At 56.9% G+C, this 25,279-nt stretch overlaps 11 protein-coding genes across 11 annotated transcripts; 4 read left to right on the top strand and 7 right to left on the bottom strand.

Moving 5' to 3' along the window:
* Positions 1-92: 92 nt before the first annotated feature.
* DICSQDRAFT_94523 (CGI-121-domain-containing protein) lies at positions 93-1,028 on the top strand (the record flags this gene model as incomplete). Its single annotated transcript, XM_007371435.1, has 4 exons — positions 93-275; positions 330-452; positions 514-690; positions 740-1,028. 4 exons carry the CDS (start codon positions 93-95, stop codon positions 857-859), a joined length of 603 nt encoding a protein of 200 aa, XP_007371497.1. The 3' UTR covers positions 860-1,028.
* A 139-nt stretch (positions 1,029-1,167) lies between these two features.
* On the top strand, positions 1,168-2,915 carry DICSQDRAFT_113958 (SCO1 protein; the record flags this gene model as incomplete). Its single annotated transcript, XM_007371434.1, has 7 exons — positions 1,168-1,380; positions 1,439-1,535; positions 1,604-1,798; positions 1,878-2,529; positions 2,582-2,596; positions 2,657-2,740; positions 2,829-2,915. The coding sequence occupies 4 exons, from the start codon at positions 1,168-1,170 to the stop codon at positions 2,231-2,233; spliced, it is 861 nt and encodes a 286-aa protein (XP_007371496.1). The 3' UTR covers positions 2,234-2,529; positions 2,582-2,596; positions 2,657-2,740; positions 2,829-2,915.
* Positions 2,916-3,134: 219 nt separating this feature from the next.
* On the bottom strand, positions 3,135-4,469 carry DICSQDRAFT_164158 (uncharacterized protein). Its single transcript, XM_007371433.1, has 4 exons — positions 4,285-4,469; positions 3,877-4,224; positions 3,628-3,811; positions 3,135-3,562 (listed from the first exon to the last, which is right to left on the bottom strand). Exons 1-4 carry the CDS (start codon positions 4,455-4,457, stop codon positions 3,230-3,232), a joined length of 1,038 nt encoding a protein of 345 aa, XP_007371495.1. The 5' UTR covers positions 4,458-4,469; the 3' UTR covers positions 3,135-3,229.
* Positions 4,470-4,879: 410 nt separating this feature from the next.
* On the top strand, positions 4,880-6,847 carry DICSQDRAFT_141804 (actin 1). The gene is made up of 7 exons (XM_007371432.1): positions 4,880-5,052; positions 5,110-5,146; positions 5,258-5,291; positions 5,352-6,017; positions 6,078-6,149; positions 6,213-6,357; positions 6,432-6,847. Exons 1-7 carry the CDS (start codon positions 5,029-5,031, stop codon positions 6,579-6,581), a joined length of 1,128 nt encoding a protein of 375 aa, XP_007371494.1. The 5' UTR covers positions 4,880-5,028; the 3' UTR covers positions 6,582-6,847.
* A 42-nt stretch (positions 6,848-6,889) lies between these two features.
* DICSQDRAFT_94506 (uncharacterized protein) lies at positions 6,890-8,448 on the bottom strand. Its single transcript, XM_007371431.1, has 4 exons — positions 8,136-8,448; positions 7,904-8,002; positions 7,761-7,830; positions 6,890-7,602 (listed from the first exon to the last, which is right to left on the bottom strand). Exons 1-4 carry the CDS (start codon positions 8,321-8,323, stop codon positions 7,090-7,092), a joined length of 870 nt encoding a protein of 289 aa, XP_007371493.1. The 5' UTR covers positions 8,324-8,448; the 3' UTR covers positions 6,890-7,089.
* A 645-nt stretch (positions 8,449-9,093) lies between these two features.
* DICSQDRAFT_72980 (Nep1-domain-containing protein) lies at positions 9,094-10,301 on the bottom strand (the record flags this gene model as incomplete). Its single annotated transcript, XM_007371430.1, has 6 exons — positions 9,094-9,132; positions 9,185-9,369; positions 9,426-9,468; positions 9,534-9,601; positions 9,659-9,800; positions 9,870-10,301. 6 exons carry the CDS (start codon positions 10,299-10,301, stop codon positions 9,094-9,096), a joined length of 909 nt encoding a protein of 302 aa, XP_007371492.1.
* Positions 10,302-10,898: 597 nt separating this feature from the next.
* On the bottom strand, positions 10,899-12,656 carry DICSQDRAFT_141800 (PRTase-like protein). Its single transcript, XM_007371429.1, has 9 exons — positions 12,116-12,656; positions 11,991-12,059; positions 11,872-11,937; positions 11,770-11,808; positions 11,663-11,714; positions 11,519-11,601; positions 11,370-11,426; positions 11,227-11,303; positions 10,899-11,169 (listed from the first exon to the last, which is right to left on the bottom strand). Exons 1-9 carry the CDS (start codon positions 12,341-12,343, stop codon positions 11,157-11,159), a joined length of 684 nt encoding a protein of 227 aa, XP_007371491.1. The 5' UTR covers positions 12,344-12,656; the 3' UTR covers positions 10,899-11,156.
* A 1,196-nt stretch (positions 12,657-13,852) lies between these two features.
* On the top strand, positions 13,853-16,232 carry DICSQDRAFT_72970 (glycoside hydrolase; the record flags this gene model as incomplete). Its single annotated transcript, XM_007371428.1, has 6 exons — positions 13,853-14,201; positions 14,290-14,591; positions 14,653-15,059; positions 15,122-15,242; positions 15,299-15,698; positions 15,751-16,232. The coding sequence occupies 6 exons, from the start codon at positions 13,853-13,855 to the stop codon at positions 16,230-16,232; spliced, it is 2,061 nt and encodes a 686-aa protein (XP_007371490.1).
* A 971-nt stretch (positions 16,233-17,203) lies between these two features.
* On the bottom strand, positions 17,204-17,639 carry DICSQDRAFT_72947 (uncharacterized protein; the record flags this gene model as incomplete). The annotated part of the gene is made up of 2 exons (XM_007371427.1): positions 17,204-17,416; positions 17,481-17,639. Coding segments are annotated over 2 exons (372 nt in total), but the record flags the coding sequence as incomplete, so codon positions are not given.
* A 1,176-nt stretch (positions 17,640-18,815) lies between these two features.
* DICSQDRAFT_113934 (uncharacterized protein) lies at positions 18,816-23,011 on the bottom strand. The gene is made up of 4 exons (XM_007371426.1): positions 22,444-23,011; positions 22,330-22,383; positions 19,893-22,267; positions 18,816-19,834 (listed from the first exon to the last, which is right to left on the bottom strand). The coding sequence occupies exons 1-4, from the start codon at positions 22,613-22,615 to the stop codon at positions 18,905-18,907; spliced, it is 3,531 nt and encodes a 1,176-aa protein (XP_007371488.1). The 5' UTR covers positions 22,616-23,011; the 3' UTR covers positions 18,816-18,904.
* Positions 23,012-23,134: 123 nt separating this feature from the next.
* DICSQDRAFT_94493 (Phosphoribosylaminoimidazole carboxylase) lies at positions 23,135-25,241 on the bottom strand. Its single transcript, XM_007371425.1, has 4 exons — positions 25,185-25,241; positions 24,301-25,071; positions 23,505-24,244; positions 23,135-23,449 (listed from the first exon to the last, which is right to left on the bottom strand). Exons 1-4 carry the CDS (start codon positions 25,207-25,209, stop codon positions 23,231-23,233), a joined length of 1,755 nt encoding a protein of 584 aa, XP_007371487.1. The 5' UTR covers positions 25,210-25,241; the 3' UTR covers positions 23,135-23,230.
* Between the last annotated feature and the right edge of the window lie 38 nt (positions 25,242-25,279).

Genomic DNA, 25,279 nt, shown 5'->3' with positions numbered 1-25,279 from the left:
ACAGCGGAGACGGAGCTCTGGCCAGGCGGCAGCGGTGGCTGTACTCTGCTTCCGATCGACCAAGATCTGCCTGCCCTTTGCGCTCGTCCGTCATGCACACATTCCACTATCCTCATCTCCCTACCGAGCTCTCAACAGTCCATGTAGCCCTCTTCAACAATGTCACCAATTCATCTGAAATCAGATCCCGCATCGTGCGTGCAAGTCAACTACATGGACCGGACGGCGAGGCAGAACGAGAAGCCGTCAATTTCGCATTCATAGATGCTCGTCTTGTAAGCACGCACGCGCAATATCCGCTGCGAGAGTTGTCGTCATCCTCTATCAAGATTTGCAGTGTCCTCCACCTGCAGACCGCCGTGTACCAAGCCATCCTCGCCCAGGCTCAAGATTCGTTACGAACGAAAACTGTCCATTCAGAAATCCTCTGGGCACTCAATCCCACCAACAACGTAATCTTCTCCGTGTCATTCTTAGGCTAACGGATTGTTCACAGCTTCTTCGATACTTCAGATCAGCGAAGCCATCCGGCGATATGGTGTGGCAGACAGCACAACCTCCTTGATTGTCGTCCGCATCTCCTCCCCACATTTGAGCAACGTCCAGGAGCTTATGTCTCGTGTCGTCACCGGCACGCTATCTCCGCTGGAGGATCTCTCTAACATCACTGATTGGACAACCGTGAAGAAGGCATGTACTCACTCAGTACCGACTCGCAGGCGCCTGATGGTCTCTTCAGTACCACAAACTCAATACTGAGCCGGCACTAAAAGCCGTTGCAAAGGACTCTGCACAGGAACACATCGTGGTGAACGAAATTGTCACTAGTACGGTCGCTACGAAGAGCGTCTCCGCATAATCCAAACATGCTGGAGCACTCCGGTTCTGTCTATCAGGCGAATGAAAGGAAGCAACTACTAGGATTACTTGTATTGGTAGAACTTGTTGTGGCTAGCGCATTCAGCGACAGTCCGGGATAACGTCCAGAGTTCGCCGGTCTGTCCTATGGTTCGACGACCCTATCTCCCACTCTCCTTTACAACCTTGTGAGCATACAATCCACGCTCGGATTCAAAGATCCGAAGTCGAGTCGGAGCGTAGCGTATGTCTACTACCGTTTTCGGTCGAGTAATATAGGACAGAACAAGAGATAAGGTTAGGGGTCCAATGTCTGTATCCTCACTCTCTGCTACTTCCTTCCGGGCACTCTCCTCCTGCTCAAGACGCAGCTCCTCGGCTCGTCATGTAGTCCCCCATGCATCGTCACGACCTGCAGCGCTGCCTTGGAATGGTAGAATATGCTCACGAAGAGCCTACTCGCAAAACCCGAATCCGACGCAGCAAACGTCCTCAGGAATTCGGGACAAGTCCGCGGTCGGCGTACGCCTTTCGTTCCGACAAGAGCTCCATATCTGTGTCTGACCACGCAGCATAACAGGTGTTCACTCCCAAGGCTGCTGCGCTGTTTGTAGTAACAGGAGCGGCGCTGTTCTTCTACTTCCAGAGCGAAAAGGAGAAGTTGCAGGAGCAACGGCGTGCGTGTCATTCACTCCCTTCTTTCTCTTGTCGCTGAATCTCGTCTTCCTACCGCCTTTGCTTACAGGCAAAGAACGAGAGGACCAAGCAGTCGGGAGGCCGCAAGTCGGCGGTCCGTTCACCTTGACCACGCACAAGGGAGAGACATTCACGGAGAAGGACTTGGTGGGCAAATGGAGTCTCATCTACTTCGGTTTCACAAATTGTCCCGACATATGTCCCGAGGAGCTTGACAAGATGAGTGCAGCAGTTGACACGCTCGGTACGTTTCCCAACATCTTCATACGACTGGACTGTCTCTCACAACCCACCTCCCGTCCAAACACATCCCTGCCACACAGACAAGGAATATGGTCCTATCGTCCAGCCCATCTTCATCTCCGTCGACCCCGCGCGTGACACCGTCTCCCAAGTCGCGCGCTACGTCTCCGAGTTCCATCCCCGGCTCATCGGCCTCACAGGGGACTATCCGACGCTCAAGGCGACCTGCAAAGCGTATCGCGTGTACTTCTCGACGCCTCCTAACGCCAAGGCCACTGACGACTACCTCGTCGACCACTCTATTTTCTTCTACTTCATGGACCCGAACGGGCAATTCGTCGACGCGTTCGGCAAGGCGAGCACTGTGTCGGATGTCGTCGAGCGGGTGAAGAAGGAGATCACGCGTTGGGAGGGTGAGACAGGCCGCAAGGTATAAGGTGGGAGCTGGAGGTCACAGAGTGAGGGAGCGGCAGGCGAGGACTTCGACAGTACTTTACGTTCGTACATGGAACTAGGCGTTCCATAACAGTAGTATATCTCCACTCATCAGACGGGTTGTTCAGCCATGGCACTCGCTATGTAGCACGATTCTCCTCGTTCGGCCGAAGTGACACAAAGTTGCGATGGCGAGAAAGCAGGGAAAGCAGAATGTATGTTGAAGGTCTAGTACATCACTCCACTTCAGCCGCAGCGAGCTTGCGTTTCGAGAGCTCCTTCATCCGGCGAAGGTAGCTATATAACAGTCAACCCATGCCACGCAGGAAACACGAGATGAACGACTCACTCCTCGTACTGACACCTAATGGCAAAGTCGACGATTACTTCTGTCCCTCGGTCTGACCAGAGCGGCGATACTCACTTCTCGTATGCGTGCCTCTCGTTCTCACATTCCCACGGAAGGTAAAGCTTGTCCTTCCGGCAGACGTTCAGGGGGATAAGCAGCCTATTGGCATTAATGCCGGAGGGAAGCAGGAGAGGCGGAAGACAGCAGATGAGCCGGGATACGAGCTAAACCTTGCGAAAGTACGTACGCAGAGCATTGGTCCCTCCAGGCTATAGGCACCTTGGCGGCCTTGAGCTCTGTTTGAGACGCCGTGGTCGAGGAGGTCATGGTGGTAAGCGTGGTCGTCGCCGTCAGTCAACTTCCCGACCTCGTCCCGCCTCTCCCACCTGAAGGGCGCCTGAACATCTAGGGTTATGGTTTTGCACGTGTCGCGCGCGCTTTCCATCGCATACTCCGAGTCCTGCCTCTCCACTACGTACTTAAATCCGATCCGGAGACACTGCGCCTGCAGTCATCGGAGATCAATTGCGTAGCGACTTGCACCCCGGTGAGAATGATGTACATTATATTCCGACAGGAAGATGAAGACTGCCATGCGCGAAAAAGGAACAGGATATACCAGCACGACGAGCACCGCACCCCCACCACTCATTTCGGCTGCTGGTTGTCGTCCCCCTTCAAGCTCATCTCGATCGCCCTCTTGATCGCGTCCTCTTCGCTCTCATCCTCTGCTGCCATCTCGACGTCCTCCCCTTGTGACAGCGCTAACGCCCGCGCGAGCATAGCATCTTCGTCCTCCCCTTCCTCGTCTGCAGCGCCCGCTGTCGCCGCGGCGGGCTGCGCCGCTGTTGGGGCTGTTGCTGACGTTTGCGCGACAGGAGCAGACGGTTCGGAGGACGAAGCGGTCCCAGACGCTTGTGCCGCTGCCTGCGCAGCTGCGGCTTGGCGAGCCTGCTCCTCCTCCATCGACATGCGCAGTGCCTGTACACATACTGGATTGAACACCTTGTCTTCGCCAAGCCAAGACGGATCGTACGACGACTTACCATTGCGAGTTCCGGGTCAAGACTGGGGTCGACGCCGAACTCGAAGCCGCCTGCGCCCGTACCGCCCGGTGCACCTGCATCGCCCATTGCTTCTTCTGGGATCCCCCGGTCGCCGGCGAGGATGGGTGACGAGAGGATCACGTCGGACAATAGATGTGCGCCAGGAGGGACAGAGAGGTAATGACTGTACGACGGGACGTAAGCGACTCCGCAGAGAGCGTCCTGGTGAAATGGGACGCGGCGACCGACCTGTTGTCAGCGCTTGACACGTTGTCGATGAACGTTTTGAGGATGCTCCGCTCGCCCTCCTCGATGCCGTCGCCAAAGGCGATGAAGTCGACTGCGACGTTGTTCTTCTTGAGCCGCTTGGCGAGCTTGACCATGAACTTGTCGTCTGCGGCCTGGCCCTCGAGGGGCGAGCCGACGAAGACGACTATGCGCTGACGGAGGTTTTTGTTTGACCTGTGTTTGAGGGCGAGGAGAGCCTTCTCGATAGCATTTGGGATGTTGGTAGCCCCGCCGAGCATGTCCTGTGCTTGGTGGATGGCGCCGAGGATATTACCGAGTTCCTTGGTGTTTGTTACTAAAACCTCTGGTCTGGAGGAGATGAGAGTTAGTCAAATGAAGAGTACTTTGCGCAGAGACTAGGATACGGACCCCTTGCCGGCCATGGTCATGAAGCCCACGGTGTTCTCTGGGTTGGAGTCGACCTTTGTCTGGAAGAGGGTGGTGACGGCGTCTGTCTGTGCGCGAAACCTGTCTGGATGATAATCGCCATTGCGCATGTACTCTGAGTTGTCGACGATGATGATGGTTGCTTCGAGAGGCATGGCGGGTGAGGGTCGGGTGGTTAGTACTGTGTAGCACTAGTGGCGGGTGTGGTACGCGTACGCGTCTCAATGGGCGTCTATCGGCGAGTCACGTGGCTACAAGAGACCGTAGTCGGGGATCGGGATATGTCTTGGCTATCTCGCTCGACACTGCGCACCGTCTGAATGCATGTACTTGGAGACTGCGAGTCCCGGAGTTGGCGCAAATAACTGAGGCTGCGGCGGGGACAGCAGCAGAGAGGGAGAGGGACGGCTGGGGTGCGCGGTGGCCTGCCCTGAAGCAATCGCGATAACGGGAAGAGGCGCAGCGCCCTTTGCCCAAGCCCCTCCCCACCGCCGAGTCTCGTCTTGCTCTCATCTCCCACATCGTCCAAGTCCAAGAGGTCAGTCTCCAGCCCCTTCTCCCCCCCCACACATCAACGCTCACCCTTAAATCCGACATCGGTTCACACCCATCCCGGTTCACCCGCTCGCTGCGCTCGCACCGCCCCATCTGCGCCGGCCAATATATACTCTGCACGTCCCCAGTCTCTTCTTCACTACTTTCTCTTTAACGAACTAGCACGACAACATGGAGGACGAGGTAGCAGCGCTCGTGAGTACTCCCTCAGTCCTATCGCCTATACACATGAGCTGAGCTGTTCCAATCAAGGTTATCGACAATGGTTCCGGCATGTGCAAGGCTGGCTGTAAGTCTCCTTGCTTCCCTCCCTGCTTGACATGATCACTGATCCTTGCGTACGCAGTCGCCGGTAAGAATGACTCGCTTGAGCCATCATGATCACACGTCCTCAGTTCTATCGCAGGTGACGATGCCCCCCGTGCTGTGTTCCCGTAAGTACGTCATCTACCGAGCGTCAGCTACCGTCCTGATCTCCGCCTTTCCCCGCCCAGCTCAATCGTCGGTCGTCCCCGTCACCAGGGTGTCATGGTCGGCATGGGCCAGAAGGACTCATACGTCGGTGATGAGGCCCAGTCCAAGCGTGGTGTCTTGACCCTCAAGTACCCCATCGAGCACGGTATAGTCACCAACTGGGACGACATGGAGAAGATTTGGCATCACACCTTCTACAACGAGCTCCGTGTCGCCCCCGAAGAGCACCCCGTCCTCCTCACCGAGGCGCCCCTCAACCCCAAGGCGAACCGTGAAAAGATGACCCAAATCATGTTTGAGACCTTTAACGCACCTGCCTTCTACGTTGCTATTCAGGCCGTCCTTTCGCTCTACGCCTCTGGTCGTACCACTGGTATTGTGCTCGACTCCGGTGATGGTGTCACTCACACCGTCCCCATCTACGAGGGTTTCTCGCTCCCGCACGCCATCCTCCGTATCGATCTCGCCGGCCGTGACCTCACCGAGTTCCTCATCAAGAACTTGATGGAGCGTGGTTACCCCTTCCACACCACCGCCGAGCGTGAAATCGTCCGTGATATTAAGGAGAAGCTTTGCTACGTCGCCCTCGACTTCGAGCAGGAGCTCCAGACCGCTGCTCACTCTTCCGCCCTCGAGAAGAGCTACGAGCTTCCCGATGGTCAGGTCATCACCATCGGTAACGAGCGGTATGTTTATGTCCAGTATGGCCTACCCATCCCTACTCACGTATATTACCATTAATGCAGGTTCCGTGCTCCTGAGGCGCTCTTCCAGCCCGCCTTCCTCGGTCTCGAGGCCGCTGGTATTCACGAGACGACGTACGTATCTGCATTACGTCACGCAGATCGCCACCTTCGTTTGCTGACCCGCGTCGATTTCAGGTACAACTCGATCTACAAGTGCGATCTCGATATCCGTCGTGACCTCTATGGCAATATTGTCCTCTCGGGTGGTACCACGATGTTCCCTGGTATCGCGGACCGTATGCAGAAGGAGCTCACCGCGCTTGCGCCCTCAAGTATGAAGGTATGTCTATTTCCTCCTTTAACCCACTATAAGCCGCGAACCGATCGCTGATCGACGTGCCCTACCTCAATCAGGTCAAGATCGTCGCTCCCCCCGAGCGGAAGTACTCCGTCTGGATCGGTGGTTCGATTCTCGCGTCGCTCTCCACGTTCCAGAACCTCTGGTGCTCGAAGCAGGAGTACGACGAGTCCGGCCCTGGCATCGTCCACCGCAAGTGCTTCTAAGCGTTGCCGGGAAAAGCGAAGGTGTGCAGGACCCGTGCGCGTGCACGTGTGCCGTCGATGCAGTAGATAACCCCTACCATACGCTACCGTTCTTTTGTTTCCCCCGCTTTCTCATGACCTGCATTCCGCCTGGACTTGCTGCCCGGCGGAGACGATCTCCTTTGCGCTGTGGCGATGGTGGGGTGCACTTGTATTATGTTGATGTTGGGATGTGAATGGCAAACGAATGACTTCATATAATGTCCTGATCCGTGGGATTGCTTGGCTGAACTAGCTGCGTGAGACGGAAAAGTCAGAATGGTTCATGTCGGGGCTTAGCTTGCAGTCGGTTGCATGCCGGTGTACATAGATGAAGAGAATATTCTCGCATGGTCAAGTCAAGGAAATTGAGCATCTGCGATTCGCCTCCTCCGAGAAAGTTGGGTAAAACTACATTACTACCGGGTCCGTGTCTGCCGTTCCCGCCGAGCCGTCATCAACCCTGAGAACACCGCACGTCTTGTCCATTCTACTTCGGAGGGTTCCAAGGCCCAGCATCGCTCAACGAGCATCCGCCCGGGCACTGGCACGTGCCGCCGAACTCCTTGGGGAGGTTCTCTATGGGGATCTGGGCGAGGAGCTTGTCCTTGTAGCCGCTGCCCAAGATGTCGATCTTGGCGACGGTGGCCTCGTCGAGCCAGGGCTTGATGAACGTCCAGACGGTGGAGAACGCCCAGGGCGCGTTGATGATGAAGAACTTGCCCATCGTCTCCGGGTAGCGGTCCTGGCCGATGGACGCGGCCTGCATGACGTAGTCCTTGACGCGGTAGAAGTTGCTCAGCGAGACGTTCTGGAGGTCGAGGATCGTGCACGACGTCTCGACGGGGTGCCCGATCGCCTTCGAGCACGCGGGCAGGCGCTCGCGGAGGAACTTCTCGTACTCGTACACGAGCCGCTTCAGCTGCCGGTCCTGCGTCGTGATCGCATAGAGAGCCTTGATGTCGAGCAGCCCCAGACGCTCGACGTAGATCGGGCGCCCTTCCTGCGAGCATAACGACGGCGGCGGTGAGGTAGCGGCGCCGGGGGCGGGGCGGGCGCGCAGGGGATATCCAGCGACACAGCATGGCGCAGACGATGGAGATGGATGGGAATAGAGCGTGAGCGGGGACGCGATGGGGGAGCGATGAGGAACGGACGGACCTTGTCGGTTTTGTGGTAGTACTGGGGGTAGTACTTGTCCACCTCCTCCTTCTCCGGGAAGTCAAAGGTGCTGAGGGAAAGCTCCGCAGTTAGCGTCGCCCAGCCCGGCGCCACGGAGGGACAGGCGCAGGTAATAGACTCACGTCAAAATGTCGTCGACGCCGAACTCCTTCCTCCATTGCTCGCACGAGATGATCATGACCTTGGCCTTCTCCACGTCGAACTTGCGCGCACGCAGGAACCTAGCGCACGGCCACGGATACCGGCGTCAGCACACTACTCATAGGTGCTAGGACACACCGTCCGGGGACGCGCTGCAGTTCCCGAAGGTGGCTACTGCGCGCCCCACAGACGATGAGGCACACTGACACTGACCTGAGGAGAGTCGCATCGTCATGGCGCTCTGGAACGAAAATGCCTCCGTCCTGAAGCTCCTTCTTGAGCTTCTCGAGTGCATGCTGCTGAGGAACGGTGAGGTTGCCCAGGCGGCCGGGAGGAGGCTTGTAGTTGGGGTCCGTGACGCCCTCGGGCAGGGGGCTTGCGCTCGCCTGGTTGGTGCTCATGGTGTATGTGATTAGCTGTCCTGGGCCGTCGGGAGTGCTCTATGGAGTTGTCGTTCTAGACGGAGGCGTGTAGGGTATCGATGGAAAGATGGACGTGGGTGTTTGGTGAGAGTCGGGGGCAGATGGGTGGAGATACAGAGGATGAGGACAAGGATGATGAGGTCGGAGAGGAACCGTATATGGAAATGATCGTCTACATTTAGCCCTTCAGGCGCCCTGGCCTGCTCCTCCTGCGCCACGACCATCACCTGCCCTGCCACTCTGGTGCTGCATTAATGTTACAGCGCGCGATAGATGTAGCGCATGAGATGGTACTGCTACAAACACATGTGGATTACAGATGTACAGAGCCCGGGATCGCAAGTTGAGTCGCGACATGCACCGGGCTCATCTACTCGGGGGATGGTTGAGTACACTATCAGTGCGTACAATAGCCGGCGTAGCGGGCGCGCGTAAAGTACTGTGAGAATCGGCACGCCCATAGGGGGTCGCCAGCTAGTCGTTGTGAGGGTTCAGCGTGAGGGCCGAAGGGGGAGGGGGTTTTGCCTGTTGAAATGGTGTGCTAGTGGGGGATGGGGGAGGGTTCGTGGCATGTAACTGATGCGTGCAGGTTGAAATGCAGTGGTTGCGAGCGGTGAATGAGCGGCAGAGATTGTGAGATGTACATACGAGCAGCTTCAATCCGATATTACCCAAACGTCAAGATTCAGCAAAGGAGGCGGGGGACAGCAGGGACGACGGCGAGACCGACAGGAGCCAGCACCAGTGCTTCAAACGATGTCCCAGAGGTCCTCAAGTGCGCAACAGAACTGCACAGCACATCAATAACCCATATCGCGTCTCTAACCGGAGGTTACTTACCTTGCCACACGCGACCGATGCGCTCAACGGGAACTGACTGATTCCTATCTTCTCGTCGACGATGCCGTCCGCAAAGTCGTCCTTCCCGCGAGCCATGGCACCCACGAACACGGCGATGTGGTGTGTTTCCGGCAGCGTGGGGAGATACTTCGACAACTTCACCACTGGTGCATCTCCAGACAAAGCTGTAGATCATGTTCACGTAAGTATGGCGACGAACGTGCCAGACGCAGGTACGTACTGAGCTTTATCGTGTTTGCAGGAAGGTGGTCGGTCACCGGGTTCTAATACGTATAAGATGTGATATTATCGCGATCGTACAAGCAGGGCGTGCGGCAGATGGACGTACCTTGATGACCTTGAGAAGTTTTTCCGGCCCGTTGACACCACGGATCGAGAGCTTGTGCAGCAATTGCACTGATAGCTGCCAGTCAGCACCCAATGGGAAAAAAGTGTGCAAGCCATGCGACGCACCCATCAAGCCGCTGAACCGCTTGAACGTCCGCGGAATCCTCACATGAGGGTTGACCTCGATGAGAACGCCCCTTGCGGTGTGGATGTAGACTTGCAGCAGGCCCGCCTTGTTGAGCGGCGAATCGAGCAGCGTCAACAAGCACTACCCACGCGCGCAACACACGGTCAGAAAAACCTGTCCCCGCACGCAAAAACAGCCAGTAAAACGCACCTGATGAGTGATGTCCGGCCTCGCGTCCGCGATGTCCCTCCCCGTCTTGGCCAAGATGCCCTGGTGATCGTCGCAGTTGAGGAGGGCGTACTTGACGTCTCCCTCGCGTCCGTTCTTGGCCCTGCCCGCTGTGCTGACCCGGTACGCCTCCAGACACGCCTGCTCCAAGATAACGTACAGCTTGCGCTGGGTCGAGGCCGGGCCGCTCTTGGCGACGTGCGCCTGGACGGGGAGCATGAGCGGGTTGGCCTGCTGCATAAGCGGGTTGTTGCTCGTCTGCTGCTGCTGCATTTTTCTAGCCTTCGAAGAAGACGGGAGCGGGCGGGTCGGCCTCTCGTTTACTTTTGAGTCTGCGAGGACGGCGGAGTTGTGTAGGGAAGCGGTGGTGGCAGCGGTAGGAGAGTGAGATGCAGAAAAACGGTCGATCTGCATGACATCTGCACCGGTCGAGTCGCCATCGGCTTCCTTTTCGGACTCCTCCCCGCTCGAGTCCGAGGAGGACTCTTCGACGTGGTCAGCGTCGCGCTTGGCCCGCTCGCGGCGGTCGTTGGGGGGCGTAGACTTGGGGCGGGCGGGGACGTCTGCGTCGAGGGTTGCGCGCTGCTCGACGGGCGAGACGACGGGGCGAGTGATGTTGCCAGAATGGCGGCGGCGGCGGGGCACGGGGGACGCGGGGGACATTGCAGACGTCGAGAGAGATATGAACAGGAAGGACAGTAAGGAGAGACGGGGGCCGGGAGCGGGGGAGGGCGGGCGAGGGAAAGGAGACGATGGGGGCGGATTGGCAAGGAGCGACGGATGGGGACGCTGAGTCGTACGTACGTACAGGATGCACTCACGCTCACGCTCGACTGAATGATACGGCTAATGTTCACATCTTATGTGCTGCTTTCTTGCGAGGAGCCCTCAAACTCGCCATCGCATGCATGCACCCATCCAGCGTCCAGCAGGCCTCGGCAACGATGTCTACTCGTTGTGCCCATCGGACCTCGACTCCGAACGACGAGCTGCCCCGCCTGACCACATGAGCACTACCACACTTGTTTCTCCTACTATTCGGCCTATAGCTAAGCTACACATGCGTACGAGCAGCACGTTCCTCTTCGTTCGACCCAAGTCGGCCTCCCTGTTTACTTATAGGCAGTCGATGCCGCGAAACGCACGCTATCGTACACGGCTTCCATAGCATGATAACCAAGGGCTCCCAAACGTTCTGTCAAATCTGTCGCTTCCTCGGCCGAATTCACCGCTGTTCGCGCTGCGTGCTACCCGGAGCGCACTCGGCGTTCATGAGCAATACCTGTCGCCCATCCTCTCGTAAGCGCGAGCGGGAGATATCAGTATGTGTTCAGCCTACCTCCTTTCGCCAAAGTCGCCCAAGCCAGGGATAATGTACGCCTTCTCGTTCAAGCCCTGGTCAATCCAGCCGGTGATCTGCGCGCCATCCCCCCGTGCTCAGCATCTCACAGACGACGACACGGTGTGGCAAGCACGACTTACCACTCTCGTCTGCGGGAATTTTGCACAAAAGTTCTTGAGACCCTCGGGCGACGCGATCTGCAGGCCGTCAGCCAAACATGTCTTGGCCGCAGGCGAGCGAGCAACAAGCGGCGCTTCCATCGCAGCCCTCCGTCCAACGCCTCACGTACCAAATTCACGAATATGATTCGGTCCTCGGGGACGTTGTGCTCCTTCAGCACCTCGACCGCCTTGATCGCCGACCCCCCCGTCGCTGACGAGATTGTCCGCTGTCAGAATTCGCACACGCGAGCGGCGGCACCAGCATCACTCACCGAGCATGGGATCGAGTAGCAGAACATATCGCTTCTCGATGTCTTGCGGCAGCTGCTCATGTGTCCGCGTTCACTGCCGGGCGCCGATACATGTGTGCGATGCGCACCTTTGAGTAGAACAGCTTCGGCTGCGCGGTTTCCTCGTCCTATCCGCTTCGCTTGAGCAGGGGTACATGGCACTTGCGAGACAGCAGCGAGAGGGGACGTACGCGCTGGATGAGAATCTTCCCAATCCGGACGCTCCTGCACACCTCCCTCAGCCCCGCCTCCATCGCCTGCAGCGCACGTCGTGATCAGTCACTGTCGCATGGATTCCTTCTCAACCCACCTCTCCCGCTCGCAGAATCGACACTCCGCAAATCTTGCCCTCGAAGCCGACGCCCTCATACGTCGCGCCCTGTAGCAGTTGAGTACGCGCCTCCGCACTTGGCCCAAACATCACGGAGCACGTACCGTCGGGGTGACGACCGTCTTGGGCACCACAGGAAGGTGGTTGAGCCCCTCTTCGACGAGGAGCCTGATGATGCGGTCAGAGTAGAACAGGAAGTCGCCCCTGCTGGTCTCCTTATCCCTGATGATCGTGTACAGCGCCTCCAGCTGCGCCGTCTGCGGCAGCGTGAATACCGACGGCGGTAGCGAGGCGGGCGTCGCCTGGGAGGACGGCGAGTTCTGGACGACCATAGCGCTTCAGTGTCCGGCTTCGGTGTTCAAAGTGTGGAGGCGCAGCGGAAGTTGGGGTGGAGACTTGAGCGAGATGGTGAGATGAAGCACTGAAGAGCGTTATCGATACAGCGAGCAAGAAAGGATCAGGCGGAGGCCAGGAAGATGTAGGACAGGAGGGACACCGCGGCGGTCGATCTTATAGACGAGTCCGACTAGCCGCGCGCCGATCGTAAAGATATCGCTCGCTGCACACCCCGCCCACGCTTGCGACTGCTGCCAGTCAACGTGTGCGGCGCGTGCAGCTTGGGCGGTGACTAGGTCTACTCGCTCACTTTATCGAGGGCCAGCGTGAGGAGCGATACCATTGACGAGGTCATCTCAACATACAACACCTCTCAGGCAGCGACCGACATGCCTTATCAGTCCTGTGTTATCTTATCGTCAACCTAGCAGAGGGTGCCGGTGAACGCTGCCTTGGAGCGTAGCGACGAAACCATTGAGACCGTTGGGTGCCGTTGCCACATTCGGTCTCAGAGAGCCTACTTATCTCAACAGATTCCACCGCCATTATCGGCGCACTTGTCTCACCAGATGGGAATCTATTTGGAGGTATTCACAGCACTAGATGAGAAGGCTCTGCGTTGGTTGGCTGAGCCCGTGAGATACGGATCTGTGCTGATGCTCGCGAGTTCATTAATTCAAGAACATGGCGATCGAATTGTCCTGCGTTCTTGCCTTCTCCTTCTCATTTCATAGCGTTTGGCCTGAACTCATCCTTCTCCCTCGGTCGCATGTCACCCCGCGCCCGAATCAAAGCCTCCTTCAGCCCAGCCTCTCCCCAACCATGCCACAATCCCTGATTGCCAAAACCAGGCCTCGGCAGAGACGCATCAACTCGAGTTTCGGACGCTTTCTGCCGCACTCCACCGGCACCCGCACAAGAATCCCTCTTGGCCTCATGCAGTCACCAGGAGGCCACACAGGTGCGTCACATCGCGCAGTAACAGCGCGTCGCGAAGCACCAAGTGACCCACTCCACGCTTCTCAGGCCAGACTGCATGTCGAATTCTATGATGCACCCCTGCGCATTCTTATCTCCCCCCGGCACTACTTACATAGCTATCATTAGACGCATCTTCGGCGTAGGAGCGGCCCCTCTTGCCCGCTTGTTTTTCGATATGAACATGTGCAACCAGCTTTGAGCTGTCGTGTCCCGCCGCCTTCACATCCCTCGTCCCGGCTAGGCAGACGCCCCCTCCGACGACCATGTCCTCCGGCTCTCGAGAAGACGTCGCCGCCCCCTCCCCTTTCGCCGACCCCTCCCAGGTTATCGACGTCCCTCCTCCGGCGACCACTGTCCATGATGCTCCTGAAACGCCAGGTCCCGACACCCCGTTGAACCAGCCAGGGAACTTGGATCCCCCGACCCCGATGGTGAACCGGAACTCCTTTGCGGCGACGCTCACCGATACAGGTGTGCGCAACTCGTATGTGGTCGCGTCCCCGTCTCCGTCATCGTCGCGTCCCATGCTCTTCGATCACACGAAGCTCGAGGACTCCGAGGGACCAGCTGGGGAAGCCGCGCTTGCTTACAAGGAGTCACGCGATGTCCAGGGGGCGCGTCCCACCTCGCGGCGGAGACGTCTCTACATCTGGCTAGGTGTCGGTATCGCCGCGATCGTTATCATCGTCCTCGCCGTGGTTCTTCCGGTGGTCTTGACGAAAAGTCACTCCGGGCACTCCGGGAACAAGTCGGGTGGCAGCTCAGGTTCGAATCCCGAGTCGCCTACCGGCGCCGTGACGGGTGGGGACGGCTCGACGGTGGTCATGTCCGACGGCACGTCGTTCACGTACACGAACAAGTTCGGCGGCTTCTGTGCGTCCCAGGATCTTCCCACCTCGCTCTCACGCGCCCGACACGCTGACATCATACTTTACGCACCTCTTCTACTTTTATCATCCAGGGGTCGACGATCCGAAGGACCCGTTCAACAACAGCGCGCGCGCGCAGTCGTTCACCAAGTCGCTCGCCGAGCCGTGGGACTACTCCACCGACCAAATCCGGGGTGTGAACCTCGGCGGCTGGCTCGTTCTCGAGCCCTTTATCGTGCCCTCCCTGTTCGAGAAGTACCAGAATGTGACGCCGACCCCCGCGCTTCCTACCGGGCAGGCCGTCGACGAATGGAGTTTGAGCGTTGCGATGCTCAACGACACGACCGAGGGCGGTGGGATCGGTCAGATCGAGGACCACTATAAGACGTTCATTGTGAGTGCCTTTCCGTGTCCGACGCTTATCTACGCAGGCTCACGTTGGCCTGGTCACACAGACTGAGCAAGATTTTGCCGCGATCGCAGGCGCCGGTCTCAACTGGGTCCGTCTCCCCGTGCCTTACTGGGCCATCGAGACCTGGCCGGGCGAACCGTTCCTCGCCAACAAGGCATGGGATTACGTTCTCCTCGCGATCCAGTGGGCGCGCAAGTACGGCCTGCGTATGTACTTGGAGCTGCACACCGTACCTGGCTCGCAGAACGGCTACAACCATTCTGGCCGCCTCGGTCCCATCAACTTCCTGAACGGGTACATGGGCATCGCGAACGCTCAGCGGACCATGGACTACGTCCGCTTCCTCACGGAGTTCTTCAGCCAGGAAGGATACTCTGATGTCGTACAGATCTTTGGGCCGATCAATGAACCGCTTCTGGGAATCATCGGTCGCGACCAGTTGACGCGGTTGTAAGTCTGTTCCCTGCGATTCAAGACAGGTCAGGGAAGGGCCGATCTCACGCGCCTTGCAGCTACCTGCAGGCACATGATATCATCCGCAATATCACCGGCATCGGCAAGGGTCCGTACATTGCCATACATGACGGTTTCCAGTCGGATGCCTCGTGGAAGGACTTCCTCCCTGGGTCGGACGTGGGTGCTTCCATTCGCGACACTACGTTTATGATATTGATATCTCGTTTTGGTAGCGTATCATGCTCGATACGCATCCGTACGTCGCGTTCGGTGGCGATTTCAATCACCCCCTCGATTACTGGCCCCAGGTCGGCTGCGTCGCTTACACGAACAACCAGTCCCAGTCCGACTTCGGCATCACGATTTCCGGGGAGTTCAGCGGTGCGATCAATAACTGTGGCAAATGGGTCCTCAACGTCGGTCAGAACTCTACGCTCACCGACTGCCCCACGTGGGATGACTGGCAAACCTGGACTGACGACATGAAGACCGGCATTAAGAACTTTGTCATGTCTCAGATGAATTCTATGGCCCTACCAGGCTACTTCTACTGGACGTGGAAGGTCGGCAACTCCTCCGTTACTGGCAAAGTCGAAGCGCCTTTCTGGTCTTACTCACTTGGCCTGCAAAATGGTGAGTGACCTGTTGAGCCGATCTCCACCGGTATTCTAAACCTGCCTCTCAGGCTGGATCCCGGACGACCCTCGCTCGGCCCTCGGACTATGCGTTGCCGATGGGTTCCCTCAAAACGTCCCTTGGGACGGCCAGTACCAACCCTGGCAAACCGGAGGGTCGGGTGCAGGCACGATCGCCGCCACCGCTCTCGCGTCATTCTCCCAATACCCCCCGCCTGCGATATCCAACGTCAACGGCGCGGACCCTGCTCAATTACCCATGTACACGCCCACGAACGCGCCCATCACCCTCCCGCCCCCTACGTTCACCGGGGCCTCCGTTACGGCGGGCGACGGCTGGGCGGACCCGCAAGATACCAGCTCGAAGATGACCGAGATCGCGGGTTGTGTATATCCCAACGTTTGGGGCCCCGCACCCGATTCAACACAGGTGGTTTGCGGCGGCTCAACGGTCGCCGTGCCTGCAGGCACCGCTCCGGCTGCTGCTACGACCACGTCTGCTCCCGCTGCGGCTACTACGGCCCCTGCGTGAAAGAGCATAGAGACTATTCACTACTGTTTCCCGAAGACTTGATGAAACCAGCCAAAAACATCCTGGACCGATCTCGCTCCTCTCGGACATAGATACGAATTCTACGACATGGACTTGAACATCGCGGATGCGACGTGATTTTATGCATACTTAAATACGATTCGACACGCAATCGCACGATTGTATCTATACCGAACGCTTTATATCGTCGATACTACTTTGAGTCTACATGTACCAGTCCCGCGCCTTGTCTCCTGCTCTCGTTGCACATAACATGACTCCCGTACCGTGTATTCGCGTTGTTGCTCCAGCAGTTACACTTCACCTCCACAGCCTGCGATTGAATTCGCTCCAGTGGCCACGACATGCGCTACGTCCGTTAACTTATCATGACTTCGCAACAGGGTACACGTTGAGCCGGGGCAGCAAGGTAACCGGTGCATGCTTCCCATTGGCATTTGAACCCTGTGTGTGTAGCTAGTCAGGCATCTGGCTAGACTCGGTCGGCATATTAGCACGAATCCGACGGACTGTCTCGTCCCGACTCAAGGCTAGATCTCACCTTGACAAAATAGCTAGTGCCAATTCGTTCTAGATGAGGTGTCTCCAACCTAGATCTCGTGAACCTAAGTCGAAGTGATCCCTGGCCACGGGAAGTGGCCAGGTAGGCTGTAGGCCGATATATGCCACTCCGTGTGGGGTTGCGGTTCGTTTTCCAGGTGCACAAGTGCAGCTAGGCGAGTCTCACAGGATCGCAGGCACTCCTCAGCTAGTCAGGAAGAGCGGGCTGAGGCCTGGAGGGCGAAGCCCGACCGCAGCCCGCAACAAACCCCATTGAGAAAGTTGCAGTACTATAGTGTCCTGCCCGAGATCCACGTAGTCCAAACTCGACAACGAAGGTGCTCCAGAGGTTGAGTTCTCCTATTTATGACGCATCTGCTTCTCCCAGCTGCCAGGCCGGTGAGGTTCCCTCAGCATCTGCGTGTAAATGTCCTCAGCGCTGCCACTATGATATTGACAACACGATTGGCACCACTCACAAGGCGGATGGGAACCGGTGCACCATCCCAAGTTGGATTGTCTACTCCGACGAGCTTCTCTGCGACAAGCTCAAACCCGACGAACTCGTAAAACCTGTAAGCATCCGTTGTGATCAAGGTCACCGCGAGGCCTTGTCCATCTGCCTGCATCACGACGATAGAAATGATCAATACCATTGTTCTCCTGCGGTCCGTTTACACTACTCACAATGTCGGTGACCACTTTCACCAATGCTGTGCCGTAACCAAGGCCTTGCTTCTCCGGCGAAGTACCAAGGTGTGTGATCTCAATCATGTCTGCGTATCGATCGCCAAGGTTGTCCTTCACCAAGGTGTCGATGGCACTGCGGACCTCCTTTGATCGCTGAAGACATGGTCAACTGATCATGGTTAATCGAGTCATGTAAAGAAATGTCCACCTTGATGGATTCCTTGGGCTGCGTCTTGCGCAGCAGGCTGGGTATCAGTGAAGGTAGCTTGCTATCCTTGTCCCCGGGCAGGCGACTGTGATTGAGATCAGGAGGGCGAATACCTAGAGATGAGCCATTCCTGCTGCGCTCGACGTACAAGGAGCATATCGCATCGCCGTGGTCAATTGTGAGGTCTCGACGCTGGCGGATCGCTTGGATGTGTACAATTGTCCCCCCGATATATTCCCGGAGATTATAGACAGTGGGTGAGAAGTCGCTCGCCTACACGTGCCAGTAAGCGTCTGTCCACTCAAATGTTCATCTGTGTTACTCGAGACTCACCCTGATATACCGGGTTAGAGAATCATTGCGCATTGCATCAATACCGGTCTTGACAGCTCTAGGCACCTCAGCTAGTCCAGACGCATGTCAGAATGTTCCTATATAGCTGGAGGGGAGAACACTGCCACTTACAGTATTGCAGGGGCCTGATATTGATGCTGCCCAAGTGAACCTGAGCCACATACTGCTTTTCATGCTCGCCCAGCAGAGGCTGTTCCTCAAGAAGTACTTCGGAGGATGCCATCCCCTTTGTTAGAGGGAGCTCTCGATGGCGAACGATAAAAACTGAACTCGTAAGGACTGCGGCTGCGGCCCGCGCAGCCGCAGTCACACAGCCTCCACGATCATGAGCTGGAGCGTCCGACTCACAAATAGGACCAATTGACTGGGTTACTGCATAGTGTCCCCTTAGAAATAGGCTGTTCGCCTGGCTATCCTAGGTTCAAGTCTTCTCATACAAGCTGATAAGAGCGTGCCAGATTGTCTGAGTGGCTGGTAGGGGTTGTCTGGGAGAGGCGTCCGAGCTTGCAAGTCGATAGCCATCAATCAGACAGGAAGCCAATCAACGGGAATAGCGGTGAAGGTGGAAGGAGGAAGTGCAAGTGCAAGTGTTGAAGTGGCAATGTTCGAGGCAGGTTTGCTGGACCTCTCTGACTCTCCTTCGTGTTCGCCACGGTAACCCCTTGCTCTAGGCTCCGTCCCACGCGCTGCTTCGAGTTGAAGGGAACTATCAGCGAGGGTGGTTCAAGTTGTATCTCCAATTGCAAAAGAGCGGTCGCATGTCCAGTCCAATGGGCGTATCATGTGTTATTTTTTCTGAACATCTCCTTGCGACGGAGCCTGCCCGATGGCGCTACCCTACAATATAGAAGTACTTGTTCTATTTCGCCTTACACTGCGCCTTATGCCTCGGCCAGTCTTTCTTCTGACACGCCGTCGAGCAGTACCTGACCCTCTGGCAGCCTTTGCAAGTCATCAACTTCGGCTTCCCTTTCCCTCTGCACACCGAGCACTTGTGTAACGTCGGGTCCCGTCCAACGGACTCCAGATACGACACCGCAAAGAGCGGCGATAGCGCAAGCCGGGTGACGTACGGCGCCAACCGCCGCCACTCTTTGACCTTTTCGAGCCCGCCAACGTCCTGACCCCGCCCACAGCTGCACAGAGGATCTTTCTCCATCTCCAGCGTGAGCGGAACCTCCTGTTTCTTGAGGTACTCGCACGTGTCGACATGCTCCCACGTGCGACAGCGCTCGACGAACGCGGGGATGAGCTGCTTCCACGCCTCCATCTCTCCTGCAAAGACCCTTACGTTGACCATATCTGGCCCATAGACGAGCTCCCCGAAAAAGCTGACGATCTCCGATAACAGGTCGGGCGTGAGGGGGAGGACATATCCGTCGCACACCATGGTGTGGCAGTGAAGGTCATACCGGATATCGCTGATGAAGAGGACGGTGTCGCAATTGTTTGTCACCTCATCGCGGAGAGCAAAAACCCGCTGCGACCGGCCGCCTTGGATACCAGCAGCGCGGACAAAGATGGAGTGGAGGCTGTCCTTGACGAAGAGCAGCGCATCGGACTTCTGCTTCTTGCGCATGGAGCGCTCGCGAGTGGAGAGCATGGACCCGACGTGTGGGTTGAGCCACCCATCGAGCTGGGAACCTGCGAGATCCAGCACGGGAAGAGTATCGAGAGCGAGGCAGTGGACGCTCCAGGGGGAGAGCGCTTTGCCGCTTCCGATGACAGGGTATGGGTTCAGCTTCATCCCGTCTGGCTTCAGGAACGGTCCTGAGGGTGGGACGACCACCTATCGATTGTTGGATAGGTCAGCGCATATTTGAGTCCGTATCATCCCGGCCACGCACCTCAATGTACCGCGACTTCCGCGCTAGTCGAAGTCGGTTCTGGCTGCCTATGACGGGGAAGGGGAAGACAACATCTTGAGAACGTCCCGCAATGGTAAGTCGCATCAGGCACGGAGACACTTGCTCCACTACAGGCATGGCACCGGCGCTGAACTCGCGTATGACATCGGAGTCCTCTAGGTCTATCCTAGCCATCAACGCGCTCACGAGCTCACATTGCTCGTCCAACTCCACGAACGCTCTGCCTTGTCTCCCGATCTGCGCACGGAGCGTAGAATTGGGTGAGATAGCCGGACCTGGGGGAGACTCGATGTCTCGTTGGGGGATCGGTTGTTCTGGGAGAACGTGGACATGCTCTTCGTCCATAAGACTAGCGCTGAAGATATCGAGGTGTAAGCCCATCTTGGCGTGCAGCTGCGTCGTCGCCATCGTGCTCCGGACGCACATGCGAACATTCAGCTGCTCTGGTGGCTCTAGATCAATTAGCAAGAACGAAGGCATAACCCACGACGCGACGAGCGGCATAGTCCCGTTTCTTCCTTCGGGGTCCTCCTCGAAGAGGACGCGAGGGCTTCTCTTGGAGCCCGAGGCGATGGCTCGGCCGTATGCGACATGGATGGCGGCGAAAATATTGTGGGTCATGATGCCCAGGACGTCGCAGTTGATTAGCGGCGTGCCTGTGTGGGTCTCCTCCAGGATGCTTTCGAAGTTCGTAATCTTCTCCCTAGGGATAGAGAGGACAATGCGCACGACAGGCGGGACAACGTCCCAGTCCCGAAATCGTCCGGCCCTCGTGACCGAGCCGAATCTGTAGTGCGTCACGGAGTACACTCCTTGACGGTATAGTTGCGCTTGGAGATCGTTGCGGTTGACGGTATTCATGGGCATCGTGACATCGGTGAGCTCGAGATCCATGAAGCGATCCATCACTTCTAGCCACTGCTCGTGGGGGACCCTGAGTCTCTCACGGACAAGCTTGAGAAAGAGGACGAAGCCTTCGCGCATGTAGTGGATCATGTTCGCAGAAGCGACAGCGCGAAGCATGTTCTGCTGGTTCTCTCGCCAGAACGTCGTCGAGTCCTCTTGCTCAAAGAGAGCGTGGTAGATGTCGAAGAGGAGCGTTCCGAGCTGACGAGGTTCAAGCTGAGGAGGCGATTGAGGGCGAGCGTCGTGGAGGGTCACGATGCTGTCACAGGAAGTCGGGGATCTCCATGTGGTCACCTGGTGAAATTGCGACTGCTTCATCTGGTTGGTGTCCTTGTTCGAAATGAGCTTATGCAACAAGAGTTCGTGGGTGTTGGATCGTGTGGTGTAGCCTGCGAGGTAGTCGACGGGACATATATTGAGTAGGAGACCGACTGTGCCGATGTCAGCGTACAAGAGATCCGCGAATTCCTTTGTCGCGTCGAGGCCATGGAAGAGCAAGGACTCAGTATAGAGGACGCTCCACAATGTTGAGTGGAGCAACGGCAAGGCTGCGATGAGGACGTTGAGTAGACCGATATGGTCTATGAGGTTGGACGTCTCGATGACATTGAATGAGGTCGGGGCATGATCCTCGACGTACTCTTGTCTAGCCAGATGAAGAAGCTGGGTACGAAATTGTGCCACCGGGATGCCAATATTCAGCGTGCCCGTCGTCCCGAACGCCCGGAGGGCGCGACAAGCAGCGGTAACTTCCGCTAGGAAAAATCGTACTCGAGGTGCTGTGGAGGGAATGGAGATGACCGCGTTGAATGCGGCGCACCAGTCGGAGAACTGTTCTTTGGCGACTCTAACCATGTCAGAAGCGGAAACGGACACCTTCGCATTGCCGTACAGGGCGGCGTAGTGAAACGTCGTCAGAGGATCGGACCCGTAGTGTACGCCGCATCCCTCTCCGGTAAGACAGTAGGCGAAAGTAGGATTCAGCAGCTTCGCGCCCGCTATGTCCTTAGCTTGGAAGAACGTCGTCCCAGTCTTCCAGTAGTTGAGTGCCTGTGTTCCGCCGGAGTCCCAGGCCCTGAAGATGAGCGGGCCGGCCGAGCGTGCTGAGGTCATGGGTGTCGTTTTGGAGTTACCTCGGCCTTTGAAGACTTGTGTGAACGCGTCTCGAATGGCTTTCTGACGCCGGGAAGGCAATTGAGGCATGGCGATGTAAAGAGACCAGTGGCGGCGCATTTCCACGAGGGTGAATTCGGTAGAGAATCGTAGATACTGTCCGTAAGGGGAGGCTCGCCATGCGTCCATGTTCTCTGAGAGATCGACAAGCTTCTTGCATTGTGATATCAACGCTAAATGGGAAGCGGGGTCAAGATACATATGATAGAATATGTTCCATATGGTGGTGACAGGAACTTCGTCCGCAATCAGCGACAATAAGAGGGCATTTCTGGCTAAAGTCGCAGAATCAGTTTCGAACCGTCGATGAATCCTGGATCAAGTGGATGCAACATACCCAAAACGCCCGGCTCAAAGTCGACACATGTGAAGTCCAGCTGTCGGGTGGCAGCTACTCGGCGGAGAGCTACGTCAATCCCAGTCAAATAGGAGAAACGGACGTGCAGATCACCTTGGGCAGGCTCAGAGAAAATGGTGTATAGGATATGTCGAGGGTCGCCACAACCGAGTATGAGGATATCCGCATGTTCCTCCGGAGGAAGATCGCGTGTCAAGCAGACCGCAGAGGTGTTTCCGATGGGGTAGAAGAAATATTTGCCAGGCCAGAAAAATGGGTGAGCCATGGAGAGAGTGGAGGATGGTGTCCATGAAAGCACACGCTAGTAAGCCACTGCAATCGAAACCTTACCTAGCCGCCTTACCGCAGCATAGTTCCGTCAGGGACTTCCCGGACCATGTGCCGACCTGTTACATATCACAGAAGCTTCCTTTTGAGCCTCATATCCGTCCTGCTTTAAGTACAGTATGATACTGGAGGGGAGGAGGGGAGGATGCTTGTTAGATGAAGACTCACCGACACATGCAGCGGAATTGATATCCTTGGGACCAACTCTGAACGAAGACTTGTTACCAAAAACCCGTGAATGCGAGTTTGTTAGCCAGACTATACTGCAATGATGATTATCGCTGTCGCCGTGCTACTGCTTGTGATTGAACTAGCTGGGACGACCGACGAAGTGCTGGTACTTGCGGGTATTTAGCAAACAGCTGGCAGTGGCACCTGGCAAAGCCGCCGGGTAGTAGCGCTCTTCGGCTGACTCGGGCCGGCTTGAAGCACTCACAGATGTTTATCGCTACGTGCAGGTCGGGTCATCCGCCTCGCATACGCATCTACTACAAATGCTACAAGTATATATACACTTGATGCTGCTTCCCTCGTTACATCCTAGCCAATGGGTTTACTTCGAGCTACCGCTAGTCTTTTTCGCTTCTAGGTACGCCTCCCAGCCTACCTCCGCGATTTTGTCGACCTTGCCGAGGACCTCCGTCTCTAGTCCTACGAGGTACTCGTCCATCGCAGTGACAAGGTGAGGCTGGCCAGTAGATAATGTGCGAACGGCAAGCAAGCCCGCGTTCGTGCCATTGTTGATCGCCACAGTGGCAACGGGGATGCCGCGCTAGAGAAGGCACGGTCAGCGAAGAGCGGCAAAGACATCTCGGCGAAGCACGTACCGGCATTTGAACAATGCTGTGGAGAGAATCGACGCCATCTAGCGAGCTGCCCTTGACGGGTACACCAATGACGGGCAGAGCAGTCATCGCTGCTACCATCCCAGGCAAATGCGCTGCTCCGCCTGCTCCAGCGATGATCACCCTCAGCCCCCGGGCAGCCGCCGACCGCGAGTATTCAACAAGTCTGTCCGGCGTGCGGTGTGCGGACACAATGGTGAGTTCGTACGGAATCTCGAAGCGGGTGAGGATCTCCGCCGCCGGAAGCATCACTGGGAGGTCGGAGTCGGAGCCCATGATGACACCGACGAGAGGCTGCCTATGCGAGAACCCATAGGCGGGGAAGAGAGGGGCGTACAAATCCAGTTCGCGTGGATCGTGGCCGCCTGGGAGTTTGGCGAGCAAGGGCCGGAGACGGGTGCTAAGCTGGGCGTCTGAGTCGGCAACGATGGTGACGTGGCCCATCTTGCGACCCTTGCGGCTCTCTGTCTTGCCGTAAAGGTGCACACGAGCCCCGGGTACGGTTAATGCGAAGTTGGCGAAGGACGTGATCTCGGAGAAGGAGGAAGAGGCGCCGAGGATATTGAGCATACATGCGGAAGGGACTTTCAGGGCGGGGGAGCCAAGCGGGAGGTCGAGGATGGCGCGGAGGTGGTTCTCATACTGCGAAGTTTCGCATGCTTCGATGGTGTAGTGGCCGGAATTGTGTGGTCGTGGCGCTATTTCGTTCAGGTACACTCTCCCTACACGTAGCGATCAGTAATGCCATCAATCGCAGCAAGAATGAACGGTCACGAACCGTCAGCCAAGAGAAACATCTCGACACCGAAGACACCCGCGCCTTTAAGGGTCTTGACTGCATCCTCAGCAACAGAACGAGCACGAGCCGTTATGGCGGAGTCGCGATCGCGGAGAGGAGCAAAGACCAGATGACAGATATTTTGCTTGTGAACCGTCTCGACAGCAGGATACGAGATGACCTCTCCAGACCGAGAGCGGACAACCATAACAGCGATCTCCTTCACGAAAGGCACCCACTTCTCCGCGTATAGGGTCCTGCCGCCCAGCGCAGAGATGGCTTCCTCCGCTTGAGAACTATTGTTGAGGACAAAATTCCCTCGCCCGTCGTACGCAAGGGTCCGACTCTTCAGCATGAGAGGTAAACCGAGTTGGACAGTCGCTGCCCGGATAGACTCCACGGTTGAGTCGACCAGAGTGAACTCGCCGAGGGGGCAGCCAGCATCGCGCAAGTGCAGTTTCTGCAGGTACTTGTCCTGAATGATCTTGATCGTGAAGGGACTCGGATGCACGCCAAGCGGGACTTTGCTTTCGAGAGCCTCGAGAACGGTGACCTCGACGTGCTCGATTTCCACTGTGAGGACGTCTGCCTTCGCGGAGAGCTCTAGGATCCTGTCAGGATCCGCAAAGGAGCCATCGACGTGCGATAGCTTTGGAGAACGGGGTGCGACGACTTGTTTGGCTGGTCCGTTTTCACCGACATCGAGGATGACAACATCGATATTGAGGAGTGACGCAGCCTGAGCTAGCATACGGCCCAGTTGGCCTCCGCCTATGAGATAGACGTGTAAACTTCCGGTCGCGTGAAAGATGCAGAAACTGGAGAGGTACGGTGATGTCAGTGCAACGCTCGAACAGATAGGTGCCAAGACGACCCACTCCCACCTAGGATCCCGACAACTTTATCCATGGCCACCGAATTCTCTACTGTCAACCGGAGACCGCGTAATCCTGAGACTTTGCGAATCCTGCAAGCGAGA

This window comes from Dichomitus squalens, assembly GCF_000275845.1.
Source record: "Dichomitus squalens LYAD-421 SS1 unplaced genomic scaffold DICSQscaffold_104, whole genome shotgun sequence".
Taxonomy (NCBI): Eukaryota; Fungi; Basidiomycota; class Agaricomycetes; order Polyporales; family Polyporaceae; genus Dichomitus; species Dichomitus squalens.
Note: the sequence above shows the minus strand (reverse complement) of the source record. Positions and strands in the feature narration are given on the sequence as shown.